Below are 22394 nucleotides of genomic sequence, written 5' to 3' on the forward strand. Positions count from 1 at the left end.
ATCCAGTGCCCAAGGCTCCGAAAAGCCCCGATAGTACCATAATGTGTACTTCGCTGAGAACGAGTAATCCCTAACATGATATATGTTCTATGGCTGACTTTACCTGGCGGTATTGAGGGTAATCTGACCTTTTACGCCTGCTTCATGAGCACAGCTCTCTTATGCAAACACGCAAATACCAGTTTGTAAGTGTTACCCGGTCTTCCGTGTTAACAGTATCAACCCTTGACGACAAACCTAAAACAAATTCATTTCGTTACGGAAAATAGAGAAATTCTCCATTTAGAATTTTGTTCTTCGGAATGGGATCGTTAACTGCAGCTTAAGTCAGGTTGTAGATTGAGTGAATGAGTTTAGTTTTAAGTGGTACTCAGAGGTATTTCTACCTATACGGCGGTGGTCTGTAAATAACCGAGTCTGGACTAGGCAATCCAATGATCAACACCATGAGCATCAATCCGTGTTACTTGGATACGGTGACACGTATCAACCTAGTCAGCCTGAGCCTAATCACTCGACAGGCATGGATTGACCAGTTCTAACCCGTAGAGTCAAGTAGACGACTGCACTGCGGTGAAAATTAAAATCGTACCAGGAATCACATTTCGGTATCTAGAATGTGGGATCAGAAGGAGATAGAAGCGTGATAGACATAAGGGAGACAACTCCATGCATCGATTTCCGTTGCCTCGCTGTTAATCTTATGGTGTGTAGTGGAGGCCAGGTACAAGCATACAGAAGCGACCTCCAGGCTGTTGGTATACACTGTCACACGTTGTAACCATACCAATAATATTCCACCTCTATGATGGCGGTCTGTAAGTAGCCGAATGTGCTCCAGACAGTCCAGGAACTAACATCGGGATCAAACATCTACACAGTCCGGTCACGAGCACAGTGAAACAGTGAGTTCAGTTTTATGCCGCACTCAGCAATATTCCAGTTTTATGGCAGCCTGTAAACAATCGAGTCTGGGAGAATAGGCCTTGAGCAACCCAAGCTTGCCATGAAAGGCGACTATGCTTGTCGTAAGAGGCAACTAACGGGATCGGGTGACTTGGTTGATCGGATCCCAATTGCGCAAATTGATGCTCATGCTGTTGACCACTGGATCGTCTGCTCCAGACTCGATTATTTACAGACCGCTGCCATATAGTAGGAATATTGCTGAGTGCAGCGTAAAACTAAAACTCACTCACTCACCCAGGCTTCCCCTACGTGAGCCTGACGTGACGTTGTATACTGGTACATTGTTCCAATAAAGCCTTAAACCACATGCACTGACCGGACGGCGGGGTAGCCTAGTGGTTAATACGTTCGCTCGAATCGTCAAAGACACGAGATCGATTCCACGCATGTGTGAAGCCATTTTCTATTGTACCCCGCAGTGATACTGCTGGAAAAGTTCTAAACATGCGAGAGAAGACTCATTCACTCATTTCCTCGCTTATTCACTCACCCATTCGAATGTGAACTTTGTTTGAAAGGAAATCGTTGATTGAAGCGTACATGCAATCACTCATCTCAAACATGCCACCAAATTGTGAGATTATGCTCCGAACTCCTTACAGAATCAGCGCTAATGTAGGCACAACACGGACTTACTCACACTAGGGGTCCTGGCAAGCAAACGCTCAACGGCGACTTCTCAGTAGCCATTCCGAAAGTGACAATTCAGTTTCATGAATTTCTCAAAGGCTAACGCACATCGGGGAATCTTGACTGCTGCCGTCGATTTGTCACGGTCACGATACTGGATAACCCGTGGGTGAGTAACGTTTTATGCCGCTTTTAGCAATAACATAGCAACATCACACCAGGACGGTTTACATGTAGCCATGAGGGGAATCGAAGGGTCTACGACTGGACGAGAGAACGCTTTAACCACTAGGCCACGACCGCCACTACTATCGGTGCTCATTCCGTCAGTGACCGGTTAGTCTGGAGGAGGTTCGAATACGTACAGGCCTCTGTCGTACAGCCGGAGAACATGTTTGAGATAAAGATAAAGCAGACATGATTAGGGAAGTCGTGATACAGGTGACGAGACGATGCTTAAATCACGATACGATACGTTTCTCAATACTGAAGTCGCAATACCACGTTTCCAACACTTTGCGAGTAACAACCATTACCAGCAGTGTTCGAAATTAACGCCGGTCCTACGGTCCGAGGCAAACTGAAATCCACTCGGACCCACAGCTTTTGTTTTTTCCTGGTCCTGGTCCTGGTCCTGGTCCTGGTCCTTATGGCCGACAGCTTTTCCACCGCAATGACTCTGGGTCTGACTGCTGTCTTATATCCTCGTCTGAAAAGTCTGATTCAGAAGACATAAATCTTGACACCGATCTTGATTTTTTTGTGAATAAAGTCTAGTCAGTTACCATAGTTAAGTAAACACTTTACTCTGTTTGTGGTTGTCAAATTGTTTATTTGCTGGGGAAAACTTATGTTGCAGTTAAAATAGAGGACCTACACATTCTGATCAGGACCCACAACATTTTATGGTTCTGGGTCCTTAGGGCCTGGAGATGTTCAGGGCCATTGCCAAACACGGATTACCTAGATGGTATGTATACTTACACCCAAGCTCACCAGTCACCAAACATACTGGCAGAGATTAGGAGGGAACTATCAGCCAGGTATCCATCAACCACACCCACCAAGTCTTGTCATATCTGAATTTCTGTATTACAAACTTATAAGAGAAAAGATCTTCAGTTCACTTTCAGCAGTGCCTTGTTTGTATTTAATGACACATGTTTCGTTTGAAATCTCGATGCAATATATAAATAGTGGCAATATGTCATGATATGAGTTTATACTAAAAAAACGAATCGTGTATCGAATCATGCAAACTAACAAGGACATGGATAGGCACTCACAACAGATGAGACCCGTGAAGATCGGGGTTAGAACTGATGTTCAGCAACACATGCTTGCCGCAAAGGGTAACTAAAGGGTTCGATGGTCAGGCTTGCTGGCTTGATTGACACATTTCGCCGTATCCCAATTGCTTAGATGCTCATGGTGTTGATCACTGGATTGCCTGGTCCAGACTCAATTGTTTACAGACTGTCGCCATATAGCTAGAATACTGTTGGGGTCGTACTGTTGACACCCAGACAACCATCATAATAGATGCCCAGACACTCAAAGAAGATGGACAGACACTAACACCAGGTCGATATACCCAGCTGGTTCGTGTTCGCCACCACACATATACTACTGCTAGACACCACCTTGTGTCACAAACTCGTAGTGACCATCCGTGAAGATCCTGGTGGGAACTGATCTTCAATAGCCCATGTTTGCCGTAAGAGGCGGCTAACGGGCTCGCTGACTTGTTTGACACCAGTCACCGGCTCCCAAATGCGCAGATGGATGCTTCATGGCTCGTCTCGACCTGACTTGATAATTGCAGACAGCTACCATATAGCTGCATTATGTCTGAGTGCGGCGTAAAACAACAAACGAAAGACTTATCAAGTCTTTACACGTCAAGTCACACACACTGTTGACCATAATACACCGAGAACGATGAGCAAAAAGTATATTTGAAAATATAGTAATTTTTCCGGTATGTGCACATATGTAAGACTCAAACAAATCAGAATTAATCAGAATCAAGTATATCACGTAATTACTACTCACAACTTAAAATATTATTTGTTCGTGACAATCCGCACGTCCTTTGTGACACCTATACCATCCGCACTAACTACCAAGAAATCTCAATGAGTAATTTCATCATAAGCAGTCGTTTTCTCACTTCTGTTATCCAACAGGTCAAATCCGTGCATGGGCAACTCAATACACCTCTCGAGACCTCCTCAAGGAGGGTGTTGAAGTTTAGAATCATCGGGCATTACAACGGATTCTTTACCGTTGTTAAGGTAGCCGGCATAGAGGTATTAAGTGTTCATCAACAGAAGGTAGATGAGTCTATCGCCATGTTGCCTGCACTAGGGGCAGTCCTTGTAAGAGCTTTACACCAGGATAAACGAAGGCAACGTAGCACGAGCTCGTTTCGCTCAATGACGTTTACGTCTAGGCGAGATTAGGGGGACGTTGCTGTACTTTTTATATTGCAAAACAATTTGATCGTATATTGCTTATCAGTTCTCAGTAATGGTGTTTGTGCAGTGTGTTGAAAGGGGTGTGAAGTATGCTAGATTTGTTTATTAGCTCTGTTGAAAAAAAAACACCAAACGTTTGTCTGGTGACATTTCAGCCTGAATTTGCAACGAATGTCGTTTGTTTAAATCTTACTTTAAATGTTATGGAATGCATGCTGTTTTAAGTTTCAAGATTCGAATTACGAATGATTTATACATGGGGCATTTTTATATAATCGTGTTTGTTTCACTGTTGTGGGTACATAATTAGTAACGGTCTGTGGCCTTTCAACAAATCTACTCTCATCTTACAAGAATTATTCAAGAGTAACGCCCCCGGCTGGGCAGGATTCATGAGTCATGGGTGCAGGTTATTTCCAGCTTTGCTTGTGCGACATTAAACATTAGTCACTCACTCAGTCTGGACGAATCACTCGCTCTTGCCCCACACTTTACACGCAATGGCATACTTTACACTCAATCTAAGAACACCTTAATACCGCGCAGATACGCCTTTGTTGTGAACGCTGCTGTCACACTTGTTCACCTTATGGGTATCGTCTTTCGATTCGTCTGTGATCCTACTTGGTTCATATTACTCTTGAATCCTCGGAAAGATGATGATCACGTCAGCTGTCTCAACACTCACTAAAGCGTCGTAAAATGATTTGAAAATACATTTTAAAGGTATGGAGTTGATGAACTGGGTAGGACACTTCATGTCCTGTAGACAACAGCTCACACATGCAGTAGGGCATGATGAAATGTGGGATCAGATGCAATAACTTTCCATTAATTTCATATTAAGAACCTCCAGGTGCTCAGACGTATATAGATACTCTATTGTTTAACAGCCTTTGTGTGATTATGGTCTGTTTAAATGAGCAGGGAATACGCTATTACGTATACTCAGATAACTGATGTTCATATCTTCATGCACGAACAATGATCCTGAATTCTAACGATAGAATCATGAAGCGTTGAAAGATTGCAGCACGTCATATTTGTGCATACGGTATTCCGTCAAGATAAGTGACGAAGATTTTTTTAGGGAAATACGACTGTAGTCTTGTACTCTGCGATATGTTTACGGTAGAAAATAAACATTCTCAACCTGACAAGTGTTGACTGAAACATACTGTGAACCCATATTTTTTCTACCCAGATCGTATCGTCATGTTTACTCAAATACTTATGAACAATTACATTATTGTACGGAAAATATGTAAACTGAGGGTCGAAGGAACGTATAGTGATTATGTTTTTAATGCAATAGAATAGAGAGGACAAATGTAAACTGTGATCATGTCTGTTTAGATATAACCCATTCATGTAACGGAAAGCCCAATATTCAGCTATGGATTGGTAATTCTTTATAAAAGTACACAATACTGGTTAAAGGAGATTGGGGTGAGAAATCGGCTTAGCCAAATGTTCTTTTAACAAAAGATACTTAAAAATAGAAACTTATTTATAAAGTATAAATAAGTACAAACATACATTGCAGTATAATGTTTTGTTTATGATGACTATTAAGCTACTGAAAAGCTCTTATAATACCACGTGAGCGTTTAGTTTCTTTTGCCACTCAGTGTATAATTATATCCTTTCACAGCTTGAAAGAGTATCGGACATTAGTTCTTGTTTACAGGTTACGGAGATGTCAATTAATTTTTAAATTCGGATAAGTTATGAATGTATCAGTTAATAATATTCTTTAATGATATACATGGGACAATATAGCTTTAATGTGATAACAAAGTCCAAGATGCATTGCTTCGTCAGTGAGTTTCATAGACGTTTGACGTTTGTAGCCCATTCGTCTAGCCGACATGGTAGGTCACATGGGTTAGTCACCATCTTCGCGATTATCTATTGTCAAAATATACCATCCGTGCATGTAGAAAATACTCGCGTAGATGCAGGTTATTATTGGTCTTCAGTAACCTATGCTCTCTGTAAGAAGAGACTAACAGGATCGGCTGGGCAGGCTCGCTAAAATGGTTGGCAAATGACATCGTATCCAATTTGCGTAGATCGATGCTCATGTTGCTCAATTACTGGATTTTCCTATCCAGACGCCATTATCTACAGTCCGCCATAAAAAGCTGGACTGTTGCTGAGTGCGGCGTTAAACAACAAACTAACCAACACATAAAAAACACACACAACTATATGTGGATATGCAGCATATAACAGTTTATTTCACAGTATATCACAATGATTATGTGCAGATATTTCCTGAACAATACGTCTACAATGTATTATCTAACATATGTCACAAATCATAAAGGTTACCCTGAGGGGTGGGTATCTATTTCAATGCCTAAACGTAGGTTTATATTCATTATGAAATACTGCTCAAGTGACATTTCAGTCACCTGTTGTCGCCTTGGAATCCAAACTACAGGTATTGTCTGACAATTCCTTCATGACAAGGCCACAGATTGGCTGAGTCGAAGATATAGAGCGTATCAACATGGAATGATGTAGGTGGAACCATTTTTCCATACAATCTATGGTTAGGTAACAGAAGAGCTAGCGTCCAAATCGTAGTAACCTTCTGCATCAAAGTTACGGTCGCGTTGCGAATACATTTACTACGAGTCAGTCCTCAGTGACAGTCTCCCGCTTCTTCTGTCTAAGTGTACGAACATTGAAACAAAAAGGTGTCCATTTTCACACAGTATCTATGTTAAGGTTTGAAAAGGTTGATACAAAGGCCATGAACGGAAAGACGTAAACCGGACAGAATAAATCGGTTCTACATGAGTATTAGGATCGTGACTGATTTGTATAGGGACACTGTTTTGATGTTTTCAATGTAGTTAGGCACTGGAACAGCAGACAACAACGCATTTCTAACAGTCTACTGTGAGATACAGCAAGAAATGGTGACAATGGATTTGTTCGTTGATGAAATGATACTAATAACGTCACAGTGTACGACGAACCCTAAGTGAATGACCTACGCATATATGTCACCATGTTATGGACTACAGAATAGCTTGATGAGCATGATAAATGGAGCTGACGGGCAACTGAAGATTTCGTAGGGAATACGTTTTTAAATTTACCGTGTCTCATCCAATAATGGAAGATCTTGATAAGGAATAGGTTTGTAAATTTGATTTTGGATTACTAAACACTGGAAGATCTTGGAAGGGAATGGGTTTCTAACTGATTTCGTGGAATATTAAACACTGGGGGATCTCGGTAGGGGGTAGGTTTCTAAACTGACCATGGATTATCAAACACTGGAAGATCTTGTTAGGGCGTACATTTCTAAATTTACCAAGGAATATCAAACAATGGAAGATCTTGCTAGGACCTAGGTTTGTAAATGTACAGTAGATTATCAAACACTGGAAGATCTTGGAAGGGAGAAGGTTTGCAAACTGACCGTGGATGCCGCCGTACATCATACTAACAGTGGAAGAACTAGGTGGGAAGTAGTATTTTGGCATTCATTGTACATCTGGCAAAACGTGTGGTGGAGACGGTTGTGAAAACACCTTGTTCATCAGGCAAACAGTGGAAGCTCTTGATGAGAAACAGGTATAAGCATCACCGAGCATCTGGCAAACGGGATAACATCTCGGTTTGGAACAGGTTTCTGGCATTCTCTATACATCAGGCAAACAGGACATGATGTTTGGTGGAGTGAGATATAGCAATCCCCGTGAATCGGGGCAACAGTGGAAGATCTTCATGGAACAACCTAGTGCATTCACCGTGAAATAGGCATCTTTGGTACCTAAGATACATATATTCCGCATTGCATCAACGTTTGAAGCATCTTTAAACGTCACTGAACATATTGACATCATATTATACATTGTCGTAAAATCCAAGCGAGGCAGCATGTTGCCTTGCTCTGAACCTCAAACTTTCTATACTTGATGTAAGAAGAGCGTCTTTTGTTTGATTGGAAGAACTGTTAAGTGGTGGTGGCGCATGTGCAGGAGGAGGCAGTCTTGGTGGTTCTGGTCTCGAGGTTGGTGGAGCTGGAATATCCGGCAAGCCGGAAGAAGGGTAGTAAGCAGGCCATCCATTCAGAGGGCTGATTCCTCCTGAGGCAAAAGGGAAGAGGGGCACTTGGGGAACACCCGGTTGCTGCATCTGTAGTTGTTTCTGGAACATGGCGCTGGCAAAAGCGTGTTGTTGGAGGTTGAACAAGCCTATTTGAGGAATGGGGTACTGATACGGCATTGGCGCTCGATGGTAACTGGTCTCCGTACCTGTGAACATACAAGTGGCATATGTACCTCCAAGACAAAATTGATAATTAATACTTTGGGGAGACATAACAAAATAAATTGAACTACCACAACGTTAACTACAGTTGGAATAATGAAACAATAATCTTCGCGCTAATGTTTACAAGATAGAGACACATTACTTCAGTGAGGTCTGTTATCAGTTACACGTTCTAGAGATACATAGCATATTACTGATGTCCTTGATACTTTAATAGGAGTTCCCCAGTACTTTGCTCACCTAAGATGAGCGCATGTTCCTTTATCATGTGTAAATAAATGCATTCCTAATTAAAATGCTGGAATATATCAACGTAACTTTAAGTCTTTATTTTTGCCATGAAGGTTAAAATTGTTAGGGTTCCTGAGTATTACGAATACGCGTTCACTGGCTTGGGAATGCCAGCATGGTTGAGTAAGATGTAATGCTGGGATGTGAAATAAGATGCAGCAATGTCATTACTACCTCTGATAATGACCCCCTAACCCGCCAAACACTGCGCCGAGAAGTTTATATCACAAGGTTACAGCATTAGCGAAATCATATTTGCGGTCCCTGACGTTTTACCAATTAGAAAGGCCTTTAAATTAAGCTGTCCTTGAAATCGCCGTCAACTGTAATCTTATTACGCATTTAGGTAAACATAAAACCCAAAAGAAGTATTGTTGGGCATTCTTCTCACATTATCGTGTTTAATCCGACTAGAACTACTTATATACGTAACAGGGCGGGAAGGTCAACCCCACGTTGAGATCATGCAGAGCCTTTGAATGCATTTTCATATTTTCATTTCTGTTTGCATAAGCCCAGGTGGTCTCACAATCTTATTTCACAACAACATATCGTCATGAAGTTGTATATCTCATAGGCACTGCTACTAGCTTTACAGTACAGAGAGACCTTGCCCACATGTTGTGAACGATGTTGATTAGGAATGTAGATTATTGAAAGCTCCATCAGATCAAATATATTTTCAATACACTCAATACACTCAATTAGCACTCAATAATCTAATACAGTACGAAGTTATACTTTTAAGACATACAGTTTGACTGTTATGACTCTAATAAATACGTAATAATATACCCCTGCACCAGTGATTCTTCCCTTGAGTGTTTAACATTTGTAGATCTGATATATTCACAACATAACACATCCAATTTCGTCACTGGACTTCATGAACAAATATAAACGATGGTTGCACTATCTGGAATTTCTCTTGCAATGATTTTGGCAGCAAACGAGAAATGCTTAAGAAACATCCCAATGTTATTCCTGAAGGCTTCAGCATTTTGATGACTATGATGAGCTTACTTTTTTGCTGACCGTGGAAGGAAATCACGTCAACTTCGTTACATCTCGTGGATTCCTGGGAGAGTGGCGTGGTGGATTTCTCAGTGTCGTCTACTTTCTTGTCTAGAGCCGATGGATAGTCACTGATATTGTCTCCATTGTGGGCATGCTTCTTCTCTGAAATGCCATAAGACGTGGTTATTGGACAGAGACACAAGACATGACAATTAACAAAGTTGTTTTGGTTTGTTATCCACGTAGACATATAAAAGGTGATAATCTTTTTAGAAATGCCTGCGTTTTATTATGAACGGGTTGCCAATACCTGGGGCGTAATTTGTCTAGATTTCTTACTGAATTTTGACAAAAACTTAATCAAAACGTTACTAATGCTAAAGTATTGCCATAATCGCAAGGTACAAAACACGATTGTGATACAAATTTCAAATGGATTTTCGCAAAACAAACCTTTCTTGATCACTTCAAGTTCATACAATGAAGAAGAAGTTGACATAAAATAATATTTTGTCTAATATTTGAATACCAACTTCTGTATGCTTTTCAATAAGCTCATCATTTCAAAGAACCATGAGACATGGGCGTACGACTTTTGTTGTGCCCAGCCCTTTATGTTTCTTTTCACACATTTGGCAGAATTTCTGTACTTGCATATCTGTAGCATTGCTCCCAGCAGAAGGATCCCTTACATAAATTTCTGTACCTGCATATCTGTCGCACTGCTCCCAGCAGAAGGATCCCTTACATATTTTTGTCTTACCGTTTAGCTTCGGTTCTTCACTATGTATGCTGTCCACAGTGGTATCATTGTCCGTCACAGATTCACATTCTCCATTCCCCTCCATTGATTCCACGTCTACAGACACAGACCCCTCCTCAATCACGTCATTTCCGTCTGAATCCTCGTCCTCTTCATTGGCCGATTTCGCCTCCTTGTCGGACCCCTCTTCTCTTCCAACATCTTCACCAGCATCCTCTTTCGACTCCGACGCTGATGCAGAGCTTGCGTTTCCTTGTGACGGATCCTTCCCTTTACCTTTAATAGCTCGTTGTTTTTTCCTATATTTGGCTCGTCTGTTTTTGAACCAAACCTGAAAATACACGATACACGCATTGGTAAAACAAAACCCTAATGAAGTAATCAATTGTTTAAACCAAGTGTTTATCCTGTCTTGCAAAGCATGCAAGGCAGGTAGAATGAGTTAATAATCACACAAATACATCCACTGGTTAAAACGCGTCGGTGTGTTAGTCTCCTAACACATAATGTTTGAATTATGCTCGATATTGTTGACATCTTATTGATCGTGGAAACACCGGCAACGTAAGAAGTTACTTGATCGCGGCATTATAAACAAATGATCTTGTTGACACAGAGCAACTGCAGTGCGATGCCGTTCCTGTCATTCTTGCTGCACTCCCATTTTGCATTTTTGTTAATTATAAATCTGTTGCACTATTTGACATTCATTTTATACTGAGAGATAATATGAGAGAAATAGCATCGAAACTAAGAATTAATGCTACATAAACACAATTTGTTTTAAATTGGTACATTTACTGTGTTTTTTTTATCTGTGATTACTAAAGGTCTTTCAAATGGGAACTTCCATTTCGTAAACATTATTCCTTTTTATTGAACCAAACATGCACTTTTGAATGCTCGTCTTTGTTTGACTATATCATCAACGACTAATGTCGTATACCCCAATTAGTTGTATCTGTTTATCTGTTTTTCATTCTGTGTAGATTATTTGTAATTATTTTGTAATTTTTAAAAGTCTATTTTTAAAGGGTATTTTACTTCTATATTTTCTTCTGTTGAACTTTGTTTTCTAAAGATTTTCTTCAATTATTTATAAAATATATCATTATTCCATTCTCTAATACTTCGAAAGTAAAGTAATCAATGTAAACTGTTTCGTGCTTTTATCACCATTACAACAAAACATATGAAATACAAGTCAGTGTTAACAACTTGAAACACCAACAAACATTTCAACTGCAACAAATAGGACCAATGAGCTTTAGTATTTCAATGTACGATACACTGAAATGATAAATTACGTAGCCTGCAATAATACATCCAATAAACGTCCGTTTAATTCAGAATGAACTTATATTTTGCAAATAATGTCTACCATTAATCAAGTGAACTTCAAAAGCGCATATATGCCTGGATAACTGCCATTTAATTCTCCAAAAGGTCCACAGTGTTCGCCGTCATGCATTTACATTACTCATAGGATAGATACATGAAACAATATGGACAATGAAAGTCAAAATGGCGTTCAGGCATGGTTGATGTGCCTGTCAAGGTAAATGTGTGCCTGTGTGTCATGTTCCCGTTGGCTTCCAGATCCAATCCCGTTCAGCTAGACCATTGCTGTATGAATGGTGCAGTCGATCGTAATCATACACGTTTGGTGTTCTGAATCGTACTGAACTACTCATTGCAAAGCCATCTTAAAATATATTGCGCACATACCTGTATTCTAGCTTCAGGTAAGTTGGTCATCATTGCCAAACGTTCTCTCATGACAACGTCTGGATAGTGGGTTTTGGCAAATGTCTTCTCCAGTGCTGCGAGCTGCTGGTTTGTGAAGGCAGTCCGGCTTCTCCGTTGTTTCCTGTGGGCGCCATACCTGGCTTCCAGAATGATATCTGAAATAAAAAAAATCAATCGATGAGTAAGGTGAGTAGTATTCATACATGTTGAGAAAAAGAAATACTGAGAAATCAGCCTTCAACATTTGTTTGTTACTGGCAATAGAATTAAATCTTTCGATAGTTTTGAAGCAGTAACATGTATTGTTCTGATGGGGTCTGTTGGCATACGATCATTACGGTGTGGATTAAGGCCTGTGACGCCAAGGTAACTCTTTCTTCAATGATGACGCCAAACGTTTCAACAACGGTAAGTAGCAAAGCTGCAATGCAAGATCTGAGCTATCTTACAACACCTAGTTTCATTTGTTCTGCATTTAATAAGTATGTTTGTTCACGTTAGTATACACACCATTTAAGAAAGTATTGAAGGGTACACATGTAATTATGCTACAAAGAAATGAGTCAATGTATGTAAAGCGCATACCCTTACGATGCGTTCGCATGTTTGAAAGCATATAAATAAGCAATGTACATGCAACTGTGTTTTCATCCATGTTCTTGAACCATGTTTTAACACAGAAAGCTCAAGTGGAGACATCACGTACTAAGAACGAAACAAATGAGAGATAGATTGAAAGAGTGAAAGCCAGTCGAAGTGACAGAAAGAACGACAACGAAGTTGATTGAGAGACCCAGATCGAGAGATGGGGAGCCAGCAGACCAGCTTGACTTACCCGCCAACCTCTCTGCTAAACTTAATGTCTGCACTGATGACTGAAGGTTGGGATGCATACCCGGAAACTGGCCTCCGATATATAGTGGCTGCGGAAGTCCTGTCTGCGCATGGGTCGGTAGACCAAACATCGGTGGCGGGTGCTGCAGCGGCATGCCAAACCCTCCGTATCCCTGCATGCTTCTGAAACGTGCAGACACAATTAAGACATGCAAGTTTCTTGCAACATCTTCACTAAAATAAGGGGGCTAATAACAGATAATTAACGACAGCCTGCAACGTTAAGGAGCATCGACCAAATTAGTATTCGTATATTGTCTAACATGTCTTTATGCTTATGTTATGCACCGTATTCTGAGTAATAGAGTCACAAAAATAATGAAATACATGTATATTACAATAAATTACACTTTGGAACTAAACGAAACGCAGTTATATGTCTTGAAGGCGCTTTTGTAGGCTCTTTTGTGTCAAAACCTCTCTCTGCATAAAATACTGAATGACGTTGAATAAGCATACTAAAACTGTCACTTTCTTATACTGTGCATTTGTTTCATCTTTACACATTTGTACGTCTGCTAATATATATGAGGATGCAGAAACACATGGTTCCACTGAAAGAGACACTCATATCTGGAGATAATGTCTATTATAATAAGTATGACGAACCACATAAGAATTGGTGGTTGGCCGTAGCTTCCCTATAACATTGCAGTTTCACATGCAATATATGACAATGGCTAATGTTATAAATACACACAGACGTATAACAAGCTGGATGCACTGTCCTACCTATTGTCTAATCCAACAACCGACATGAACAGAGTCACAAGCACAACAGTATCCTGAAGTTGTTTCTGAGACAAAGTCGTTGAGACAGTTGACCACAGACAAACAAGAAAGAGACGGGCTGAGTAGAGAGCCCTGGCGCGGCCCTGCGTGTCCGACAAGCTTCATGAGACAACTGACGGTGGACGGGAGGGACTAGAACCTTCACTAGGCTACGTTCATCACAACCCAATTGACTTTGATAGCAACAAGACAGTGTCACTTACTGGCTAGGCATGCTCCGGTCTACTCGCGACAGATTCGGGCACAGATTTGCGAGGGCTTAGAATGTTTGCAACATGCCACTACAGGTCGACTGGGAGATAATAATAATCAAAGCTATTGTCCTGTACACGCGCAACTCTAGCTTAACAGGAGTGAACATGGGCAGAAAACTCAAGTCTTTGATTAGGAAACTTTGGCGAGCGTGTCTGGTGCAGATGCTTCGGAAGGCCAATCGGGGATTGAAATAGGAGAGCTAAAACAATGATGCGATTAGTGTTGCCCGTAGGCTTGAACTCAATGAGATTGACATTGAATGATGACGCTTTAGTCAGAGATTGTGGCTAGTTAAACACTCGTGTCTTACCTAAATCAAACGGTCAACAATTTACTGAGAATGTTTGTCTTGTTGAGATCACGTAGGAAATGTTACGCACGATGGTGTAATGGAACACGAGTAAATATCTCATCCGATCAGTGCACAATGAAAACTGCTTAATGATGTAAGAACTCAGCATAGTTGTCACAGACTTTGGGAGTTTGCTCACAGGTAGTGTAGCAGAGGTCTTTCAGCGTTATGCGATTTACACACTTTTTGTAATTTAAAGGTTCAGATCCAGATCCGATTAGTGTGTATAGCGGACAAGGAGAATAATAATATGCACCAAAATATTTTGGTAAGTATATACTTTTTGTCGGACGCATGTAATGTCCTCAAGACAAAACATTGACATTTACTCTTACAAAATTACAACGGAAATAATACAAAGCCCATTGGCTGAAGCGAAAGCTTCTTATTTCAGGGTCATTGAGTTATAACCATATGAATATGAATATGACATGCATAGTAAATAAATGAAAATGCACATTATGCTTTCACCTTTTTCCACCGTGGTCATTCACGGATGCTTGTTTGTATGGGTATGCACCATTGTATATGTTCTTATATGAAGGCGTCTAATTAGACAAATGTATTACTTATGATACATGTTTGTATGAACGACATGCAATATCCTACCAAAAAGGGATGTCAAGCGCCTAATGCGTCTTTTATCACGACTTTCCAGGTTAGTTTTGATAGGGTATACATATGGGCATTGTGTTAGTACCAGATGAACTCCAGTCAAGTGGGGAAAATCTAATACTATTATGGTCAAATCAAACAGAAAACATTGCCCGAGCTGAGTTGAATATCGATTCCAACCGTGTCGAAGCTCTTAGATTAGATAAAGTAAATAAGGAACTGTTTTGCGAGCATTGTGGTCAAAACAGAGAAGGACTCAGCAAATACCCCTGCCGAAACCCTTTTAGACGAAGACCGAATCTACAGTGACATTTGAAAGGGTGTAGATTTAATACGTCTAATTGGGCTAGGCCAAACTGGAGTTGATTTTCACTATCAAAGCAAGAGTTTTTTCAACAGCTTTAGAACTTGTATGCGGGACATCTCTTATTACTAACCCCTTAAAAGCGTCATGTGTAGCGGACGAACGTGAGAGAACAGAATAGCGTTTAACAAGACTTAGGAAGCATTTCAGTGGTGTAATCTATTTGGCAAAGGTGTTAATATCAGCCTTACACTCGTACAAGCGACACGACTAATGCTACCCGAGTAATACCTCAACTGGGTTTCTCTTGTCCGATTCACGGCGCGTTTTGACAAATTTTCTTACGTGCCTCTGTTCAGTACTGATTGATTACATTTGGTCGTCTAATGTTTCGCTTTTGTTAACCGCGGCTTGTGGGTCTTGGGTTGTGGACCAACACCTCTTAAGACGTGGTGCTAGCGGGTACAGGGCCACACCCACCTCTACATTATGGCGGTGACGAGCCCCGACCGCTATCAGGTATCGTCTCGTGCATGTATTCTGAAAGCAACAAATCTTAAGTCGGTTCGTGGGAACGAAAACCATTATAATGAGACTAGGTACATCTTCTCTCTAAGACGTTGCACCTATCAGCGGATGAGACCAGAGTCGGTATTGGACGATTAAGAGTTAGGATTTTTGTCCGGCCCTCGATGAACAACTCCTGTCTTGTAGTATCACATGGCATCCTCCACTTTGATGGCATCTAGGGTTTCATCAAATCATTATATGCTTATTGTTGTGACATTATCAAAAGAAAAGTTGAAAATTGAGAAGCTGCTCTCTCTATTATTGGACGGGTAGATTCTTGGGTGGCGAACACGGATTTATTGAGGTCTTCTAAAACCTAGCGGATTATGGACGTGGAGCATGAAGCAGGGCTTCACAAACCATCTTACAAGATTCCTAAACCATTTGCCCTGAGAGACCTCTTAAACAAAAAATAATAATTGAGTTTTTGCACTTGCCGCCCGTGGACAGCTTTCGTCTTTCAATTCGTATAATACAAGTCACAAACTAAATTAAAACATTCGCTAGTTATTGTGTTGTATTTAAAAATATGAACTCCAAGTACATGGTTCACAACTACCTATGAAAAAATATAATGGAACACATGACAGCTCAAAAGACATATTTTTATGTTACACTGAATGCATCTATATACGATCAGATAATATTGGTATGTTGTGTCACGTCCTAAGATCCCAGCTTATCTATCTGTTATGTTATGTTATGTCAAACAATGCTTCTCATTATAGCTATTTCAAACACACCGATCGAAAAATAGGAATATTAAATCTTTGCTCTCATTAACGTACCAAAATCATTCTATAAAACACCTTAGTTAAAACATTATACATCAGACTGAAACTTGAATCTAAAATCATACATTACAGATAATCAGATCATGTTTCACATGCCTTGACCAACAAAATCGTTCCAGATTTGTATCACACTACATCATTGCTATTGGTTCATTAGAGGCAATATGCTCTGCCAAATGTTTCCTACTTGCAAGATGATATCGCGTCTCCCAATAGGAGCTCTGCATTCTGGGGTAATGGTGTTTGATGGGTGTATTTCTGTTGTGATATGATTAATAATGTTTACATGTTTCAGTTATGACAATAGTTACACTATGATATTAATTTCACTATGCTGTTGACCTAACGCCATGTTGTCGTGAGCCATGTAAAATGTCCTTCACAGTTCTGAAACAACCTGCACTCGTTACCTCGAGTTAATTCTATCGTGCCAACGCGAGATGAGCAGCTTTGCTCGCATTTGGATATTCGATATGGAAGGAAAATGTTATTAAAAGTTTTGCACTTGCCAGAGTATTGTATATATGTTTGTGTTGGCGGGTGTCATCTGGCGCCATACTCCCCGGGCTTAGACCTGACCACAGCTCATTGGATAATTGTGTGCTCGTAATGTTTAATCTCACGACCAGACACCCCGCGCTAAACGACCAGCAAATGAAAAGCATTCATCGATCAGACAGTAAACTTGTAAAATAGGAGATTCGTGGTTACTTTTAGACACAGTGTCTCTAGCAACAAACAAGGGTCACACACACCTGTCCACCATTGGGACCGGGTTAAGGTAGCACCCTTGCAGTACACCAAAACAAGGCTCGGGTTTCAATGGAATATTTGACTTCTTCCAAACAGGCGTGCACGACCATGTTTTCACAAATTCCTGATAATACTGTCATATACAAGTCGCGAAAAGGGGGTGTTGGACCCGTAACACGTTTTTCAATAGGTTAGCACTAATTAAATCGGGTGACTCACGGGTTCCCCCTCATTCTGGCCGCCCTAACCGCTCACAATAGGAATAGGAAGACCCGTGTTCTAATTGGAACATATCGTTTCCTAGTGAAATCAGATTCAGCTGCCAAGCTCTGTAGAAGACACGGGACACACAGTTTATCCTATAATACGAATGTCATTATACACTTGCCAACGCGTGATTTTAACTAAGATGGTTGTCGAACAGAAAGCCACACACAGTTGCCACAATATTAGTGAATTAGTGAATTAGTGAAATTTTGAACAGTTCAAGGACGTTTCGTTCCATTGTTTCAATTTTCAAATCATTCCTCTATCAAATTGAGAGTTTAATAATATAAATTAAAGACGTTTCGTTCCAGTGACTGAACTTTCAATCATTCCTCTATCAAACTTAGAATTTTAAAAATATAAATCAACAACGTTTCGTTCCATTGTCTGCATTGTCAAACCATTCCGCTGTCGAATTAGAGTTTAAAGAATATTACCTATACGCATTCAAACAAAAGGATGAGTAAAGGTGAGATTATGTGAAGATATTTTACAATGTTGGGTATTGTGACAGGTTTCGACGATTTACGGCTTTAATAAGCACTCAACATTTTGCGGGCAAGCATGCGTTCCTTCGCGTGTTTCTTGTTTCTAGATGAACAATTGCCTGCACGTGCAGGTCTTTGTGACAGTGCTCCCATGTTGCAACATATGCCATATGCCTTTCTCATTACGGTTTTATAGCTATACATCATTTATTTATTTATTTATTTATTTATTTATTTATTTATTTAACATTCACGTGGATGGTTTGGTAGTACTTTAATAATAATTTAATATTACCTGTACATTATTGCCAATATACACCCAGTCATCCAGTCAAATGGATTATTCGCTGTATTTTCATGTTATGGTAACCTTTTCAGGAAATGATGCTATAGTGAAGCAATTCTATTCTAGGTATTATGAATTACACACATACATGTAGTGTGACATTAATAGAACATAGAACATAAAGTTAAGCACACATTTGTATATTTAAAATATATAGACTGAACAAAACCAGTTAATGTCGCTGAACCTGAAATGTATGGAACATTTGTTATTCTAACACCAGTTTGTTTGAAGTTCTTGTCTACCAATGTATCAGTTGCATCAACATATATTTAAATAACCTTTACACTATGATAACCCTTGAGTTGAATAACATTATCAGAACATATAATACCCCATAGTGTCAGATCATTTGCCAGATTGAACGCATGATCTAAGCCTGGGTGCGATGCCATCATAAACATTGAAACTGTTTTTTATGAAATATTCTTTCGAAATGCGTTTGAATGGTTGAAATATATAGCGTAAATGAGTAGCATGTAAACAGTTATAACAGCAGGGATTATTTCACATAAATGAATATTCCAGACTAAGCGCCCACTTATGTCATAACAGCAATAACTTTGCATACGCATTTGTTAGCAGTCATATTTAATGTTCTCGTGCGTTGAGCTGACAATCGTTGAAATGAATTATGAGAAAACTCTCAGTTTCCGTCGTGTACGCGATGTCAGCGCTACATCCAGAAACTGAGGCATATGCTGAGTTTTATGACTTAAACAGGATTAATATCATGTCCAACTTGATTAAAACAAATGGAAACATTAAACGTTTACTGTCAACTTATGAAAATGTTCAGATGATGGGTGTCTGAGCTAACCTAATACGAACCTGACAGTCTTGTAAAGGAGAAGATGCTTTCTGATACAGTTGTGTTTTAATTCAAAACGTGATAACCCTTATAAATAACATATGATTAAATATCATAAAACATAGTACAGATTTACGTTTACCAACAAAAACACTAAATGCGATTTTCAGAAAATGAAAAAGAAAACAACATCGTTACGAATCATTTCTTTAAGTTTTTCAGTCTAAAGCCTTGATGAAAACCTTTATAAAATATATTATTTAAATTAATTGAGGATTATTGTATTAATTTTACAACATACAGCTATAAGAAAGGATTATCACTATCACAGCAATCCTTACCTTTGTGGGTGAATCAACTGAAATGTTCTGGTTCACGCAGTTCACTGCAAGTCTGTGCAGCTGCACCTTTTGGAATGCTTAAACTGACCCCCTACTTAATAACTCTGTGAGCGATCGTCCTTGGACCCCTAGCAGTGTGACTCGGTGCGTCTACCTATGTGGAGTATACCTCATACAGCGGTGAACACGGTGAAAGTCGCTCTACACCTTTGTTAAGTCTGCAGAATGAACGCGTGACGGCCGTGGAGGTAGCGTGTGACGATATAACCTTAGGTTACATGTGTTGCTTTTTGAAACACTTTTTGCTGGCAAACTTGTTAACGTTTTGGTCCCGAGTTGACTGCCATGCTTCGAGAATCAGATATTTAAGCTTTTCTAAGTGGTTAAATAGACGTTAGGTTGTTATGCTAAACGTCGGATTAGTTGGGCATGACAGGTTTACTCTAAGACCATTAAGTACTTCACGTAGGGTAAGTATATTAATATGACAAAATATTTACCCAAAACACAACCGGATTAGAGGGAGTAAATATCAATGTGTGATATGATTGGCTGATGAACGAGCAAGTGAACACTTGATCGGCCGCCATATTGGGAAGGAAAGAGGTGTTTTAGAGAGATATCTCGAAGCATGTCTAAAACATTTTCCCCTTCCCATATCTCTTTCCACGTGTCGCCGGTTGAAGTACCCAGCAGCGAAACACTATGTAAACTGCTCAATCATTGGGTTGATCCATTCTCAAGCTGATTTTCAAAAGCTAAAACAAGTATCTTGATAAGGTAACATTGAAGAGGTACTTGTGATCTGGTTTGCAGAACCTTTGACTCGCAGTGTGATCTTAGAGCTGGTACGCTCCCTTCAATAATTGATCGTTGATTACCACTCAAACACGACAGACCGTCTCCAAGTCGTGGTCGTGTAAAGAGGGATGTCAACAGAAAAGCATGATAGTGTGCCTTTGTACAGCAACTACAGCAGGGTATCCGAAGTAGGTATCTGGGTATTAAGTAAAAGCAAATGCAATAATAAGCTGGAGACACTATTAAGGGAATTTAAAAAGTTTAATCTCCAAACACTTCAGAGTCCTAAAGGCGTTATGTATGAGAAATACCGTATGAAACCTCGAATTAAAAATACAGCGCTGCATGGGGAAGTAAATTACACCATGCTCAGTCAGGAGTAATATCGTTCTTAACGTTATGATCTGCCTAAACATATTGGAATAAATTATTTTGCTTTAATTAGACAGAATGTGTAACACTACACTGACTGTAATCTTTGGTTTCCATATACCACAATACAATAATTACAGACTTTGATTAATGGTAATAATTAATCTATTTGTGCATTTTGAATAATTAATAACGCGGTGAAAACTTGAAGCTATCACAAAAAAACCCGTTCATGTATGATCTAGTTGAAAATAAAACTCAAGTTGCAAATATACACCACTACTGAAATATCCGGTTCCATTTATTTTTTAAATATGACTGTGTTAATTAACTAAAATTAATCTTTACTAATAACGTTAGCAGCGAAACAAGACATTTGCTTTTACAAGTGTTCTATCCTTATCTCTCATTACAAACGTAAAATTACTTTAAGAGTTATGATATATACTTCAGTGGAAAAATGGTTTAAATAACGAACTTTGTTTTAAATCAGCTTCGTAATATTGGGTTTTACCTACGAGGATATAGGTAGTGTGTTGAATATGAAATGTGTCGTTGCCATGGCGATGTAATGACAGTTTTTTAAAAAGTGCACAGTTTATTGAAGTGAAGTGTCACAAGTGTAATATATGCATATTCGCGTACCTCTTTGTTACATTATATTCATTTTTGTACTGCAAGAAAACAATTTTCAGATGCGCCAGGTTTCTGTAATAATGTGTAACCATGGAACAAAAGATGGGAAATATTTTAGTTTTATTCTGCACGGGTTTTTTTGGTATAATTTATAATACTAAAATGATGAAAATAGGACACAATGCGGTCTAATAAATGATATTTACAGTATTGATGATTCAGGCAGTTAAACAGGTAAACAATGACCAGGAACCCGGTCACGGCCAGTAATGGGTTGTCTTTGGCAGATTTTGTGTGAAAAATATTGTAATTATGAAAATGATAAAAATATTTTCCAGCTGTGAAAACTGCTTTAAAAATGTGAATTGTAATTGTGATGTTAGCATTATTAGCTTTAAGGAAAAACAGTAAACATATTGATATGTTACACTGTTTTATCGACGTCGCTAAAACGAAAGCCTTGTGTAAAATGGAAGCATGTACCCGGACAGAAGGAGAGTCATTTGTAGTGGACTGCCACTCATAAAATCAGAAATAAACCAAGGGCAGTTGTGGTGTCCCATTACTCGAGTGATGCTCAACAAGGCAATTACACGAGAATATATGACACCCCAACTGTAACACCACGGAACATCATTAAAAGGTAGATCTCGACAAGGTCATGAGAGGTCTTCCAGATAGTGCCTGAATATTGACATCGCTTTAAATATACAATTTCTATTTAACTCCCTACAAGACACACACGTGCCTCAAGTAGTAAATACAAAAAAGAAAGCTAAATGAAATATATGAAATTAGAATAACA

General features: G+C 39.5%; 1 protein-coding gene across 5 annotated transcripts in view; it reads right to left on the minus strand.

Annotated features, from left to right (window-relative positions):
* Positions 1–6294: 6294 nt before the first annotated feature.
* Positions 6295–22394, minus strand: part of LOC137284302 (diencephalon/mesencephalon homeobox protein 1-A-like) — a 32277-nt gene continuing 16177 nt past the window's right edge. The window contains exons 1-6 of one of the 5 annotated variants that reach the window (XM_067816065.1): positions 19781–20481; positions 13094–13215; positions 12178–12353; positions 10450–10780; positions 9693–9848; positions 6295–8359 (exon numbers count right to left, since the gene is read on the minus strand). In XM_067816065.1, coding sequence (XP_067672166.1) covers positions 7950–8359; positions 9693–9848; positions 10450–10780; positions 12178–12353; positions 13094–13211 — 1191 coding nt within the window. In that variant the 5' untranslated portion in view covers positions 13212–13215; positions 19781–20481 and the 3' untranslated portion in view covers positions 6295–7949. Of the gene's footprint in view, positions 8360–9692; positions 9849–10449; positions 10781–12177; positions 12354–13033; positions 13216–13824; positions 14264–19780; positions 20482–22394 lie in introns of those variants that run through there. The other 4 variants (XM_067816061.1, XM_067816060.1, XM_067816062.1 and 1 more) reach the window with 4 other exon arrangements.

This window comes from Haliotis asinina, chromosome 5, assembly GCF_037392515.1.
Source record: "Haliotis asinina isolate JCU_RB_2024 chromosome 5, JCU_Hal_asi_v2, whole genome shotgun sequence".
Classification (NCBI taxonomy): Eukaryota; Metazoa; Mollusca; class Gastropoda; order Lepetellida; family Haliotidae; genus Haliotis; species Haliotis asinina.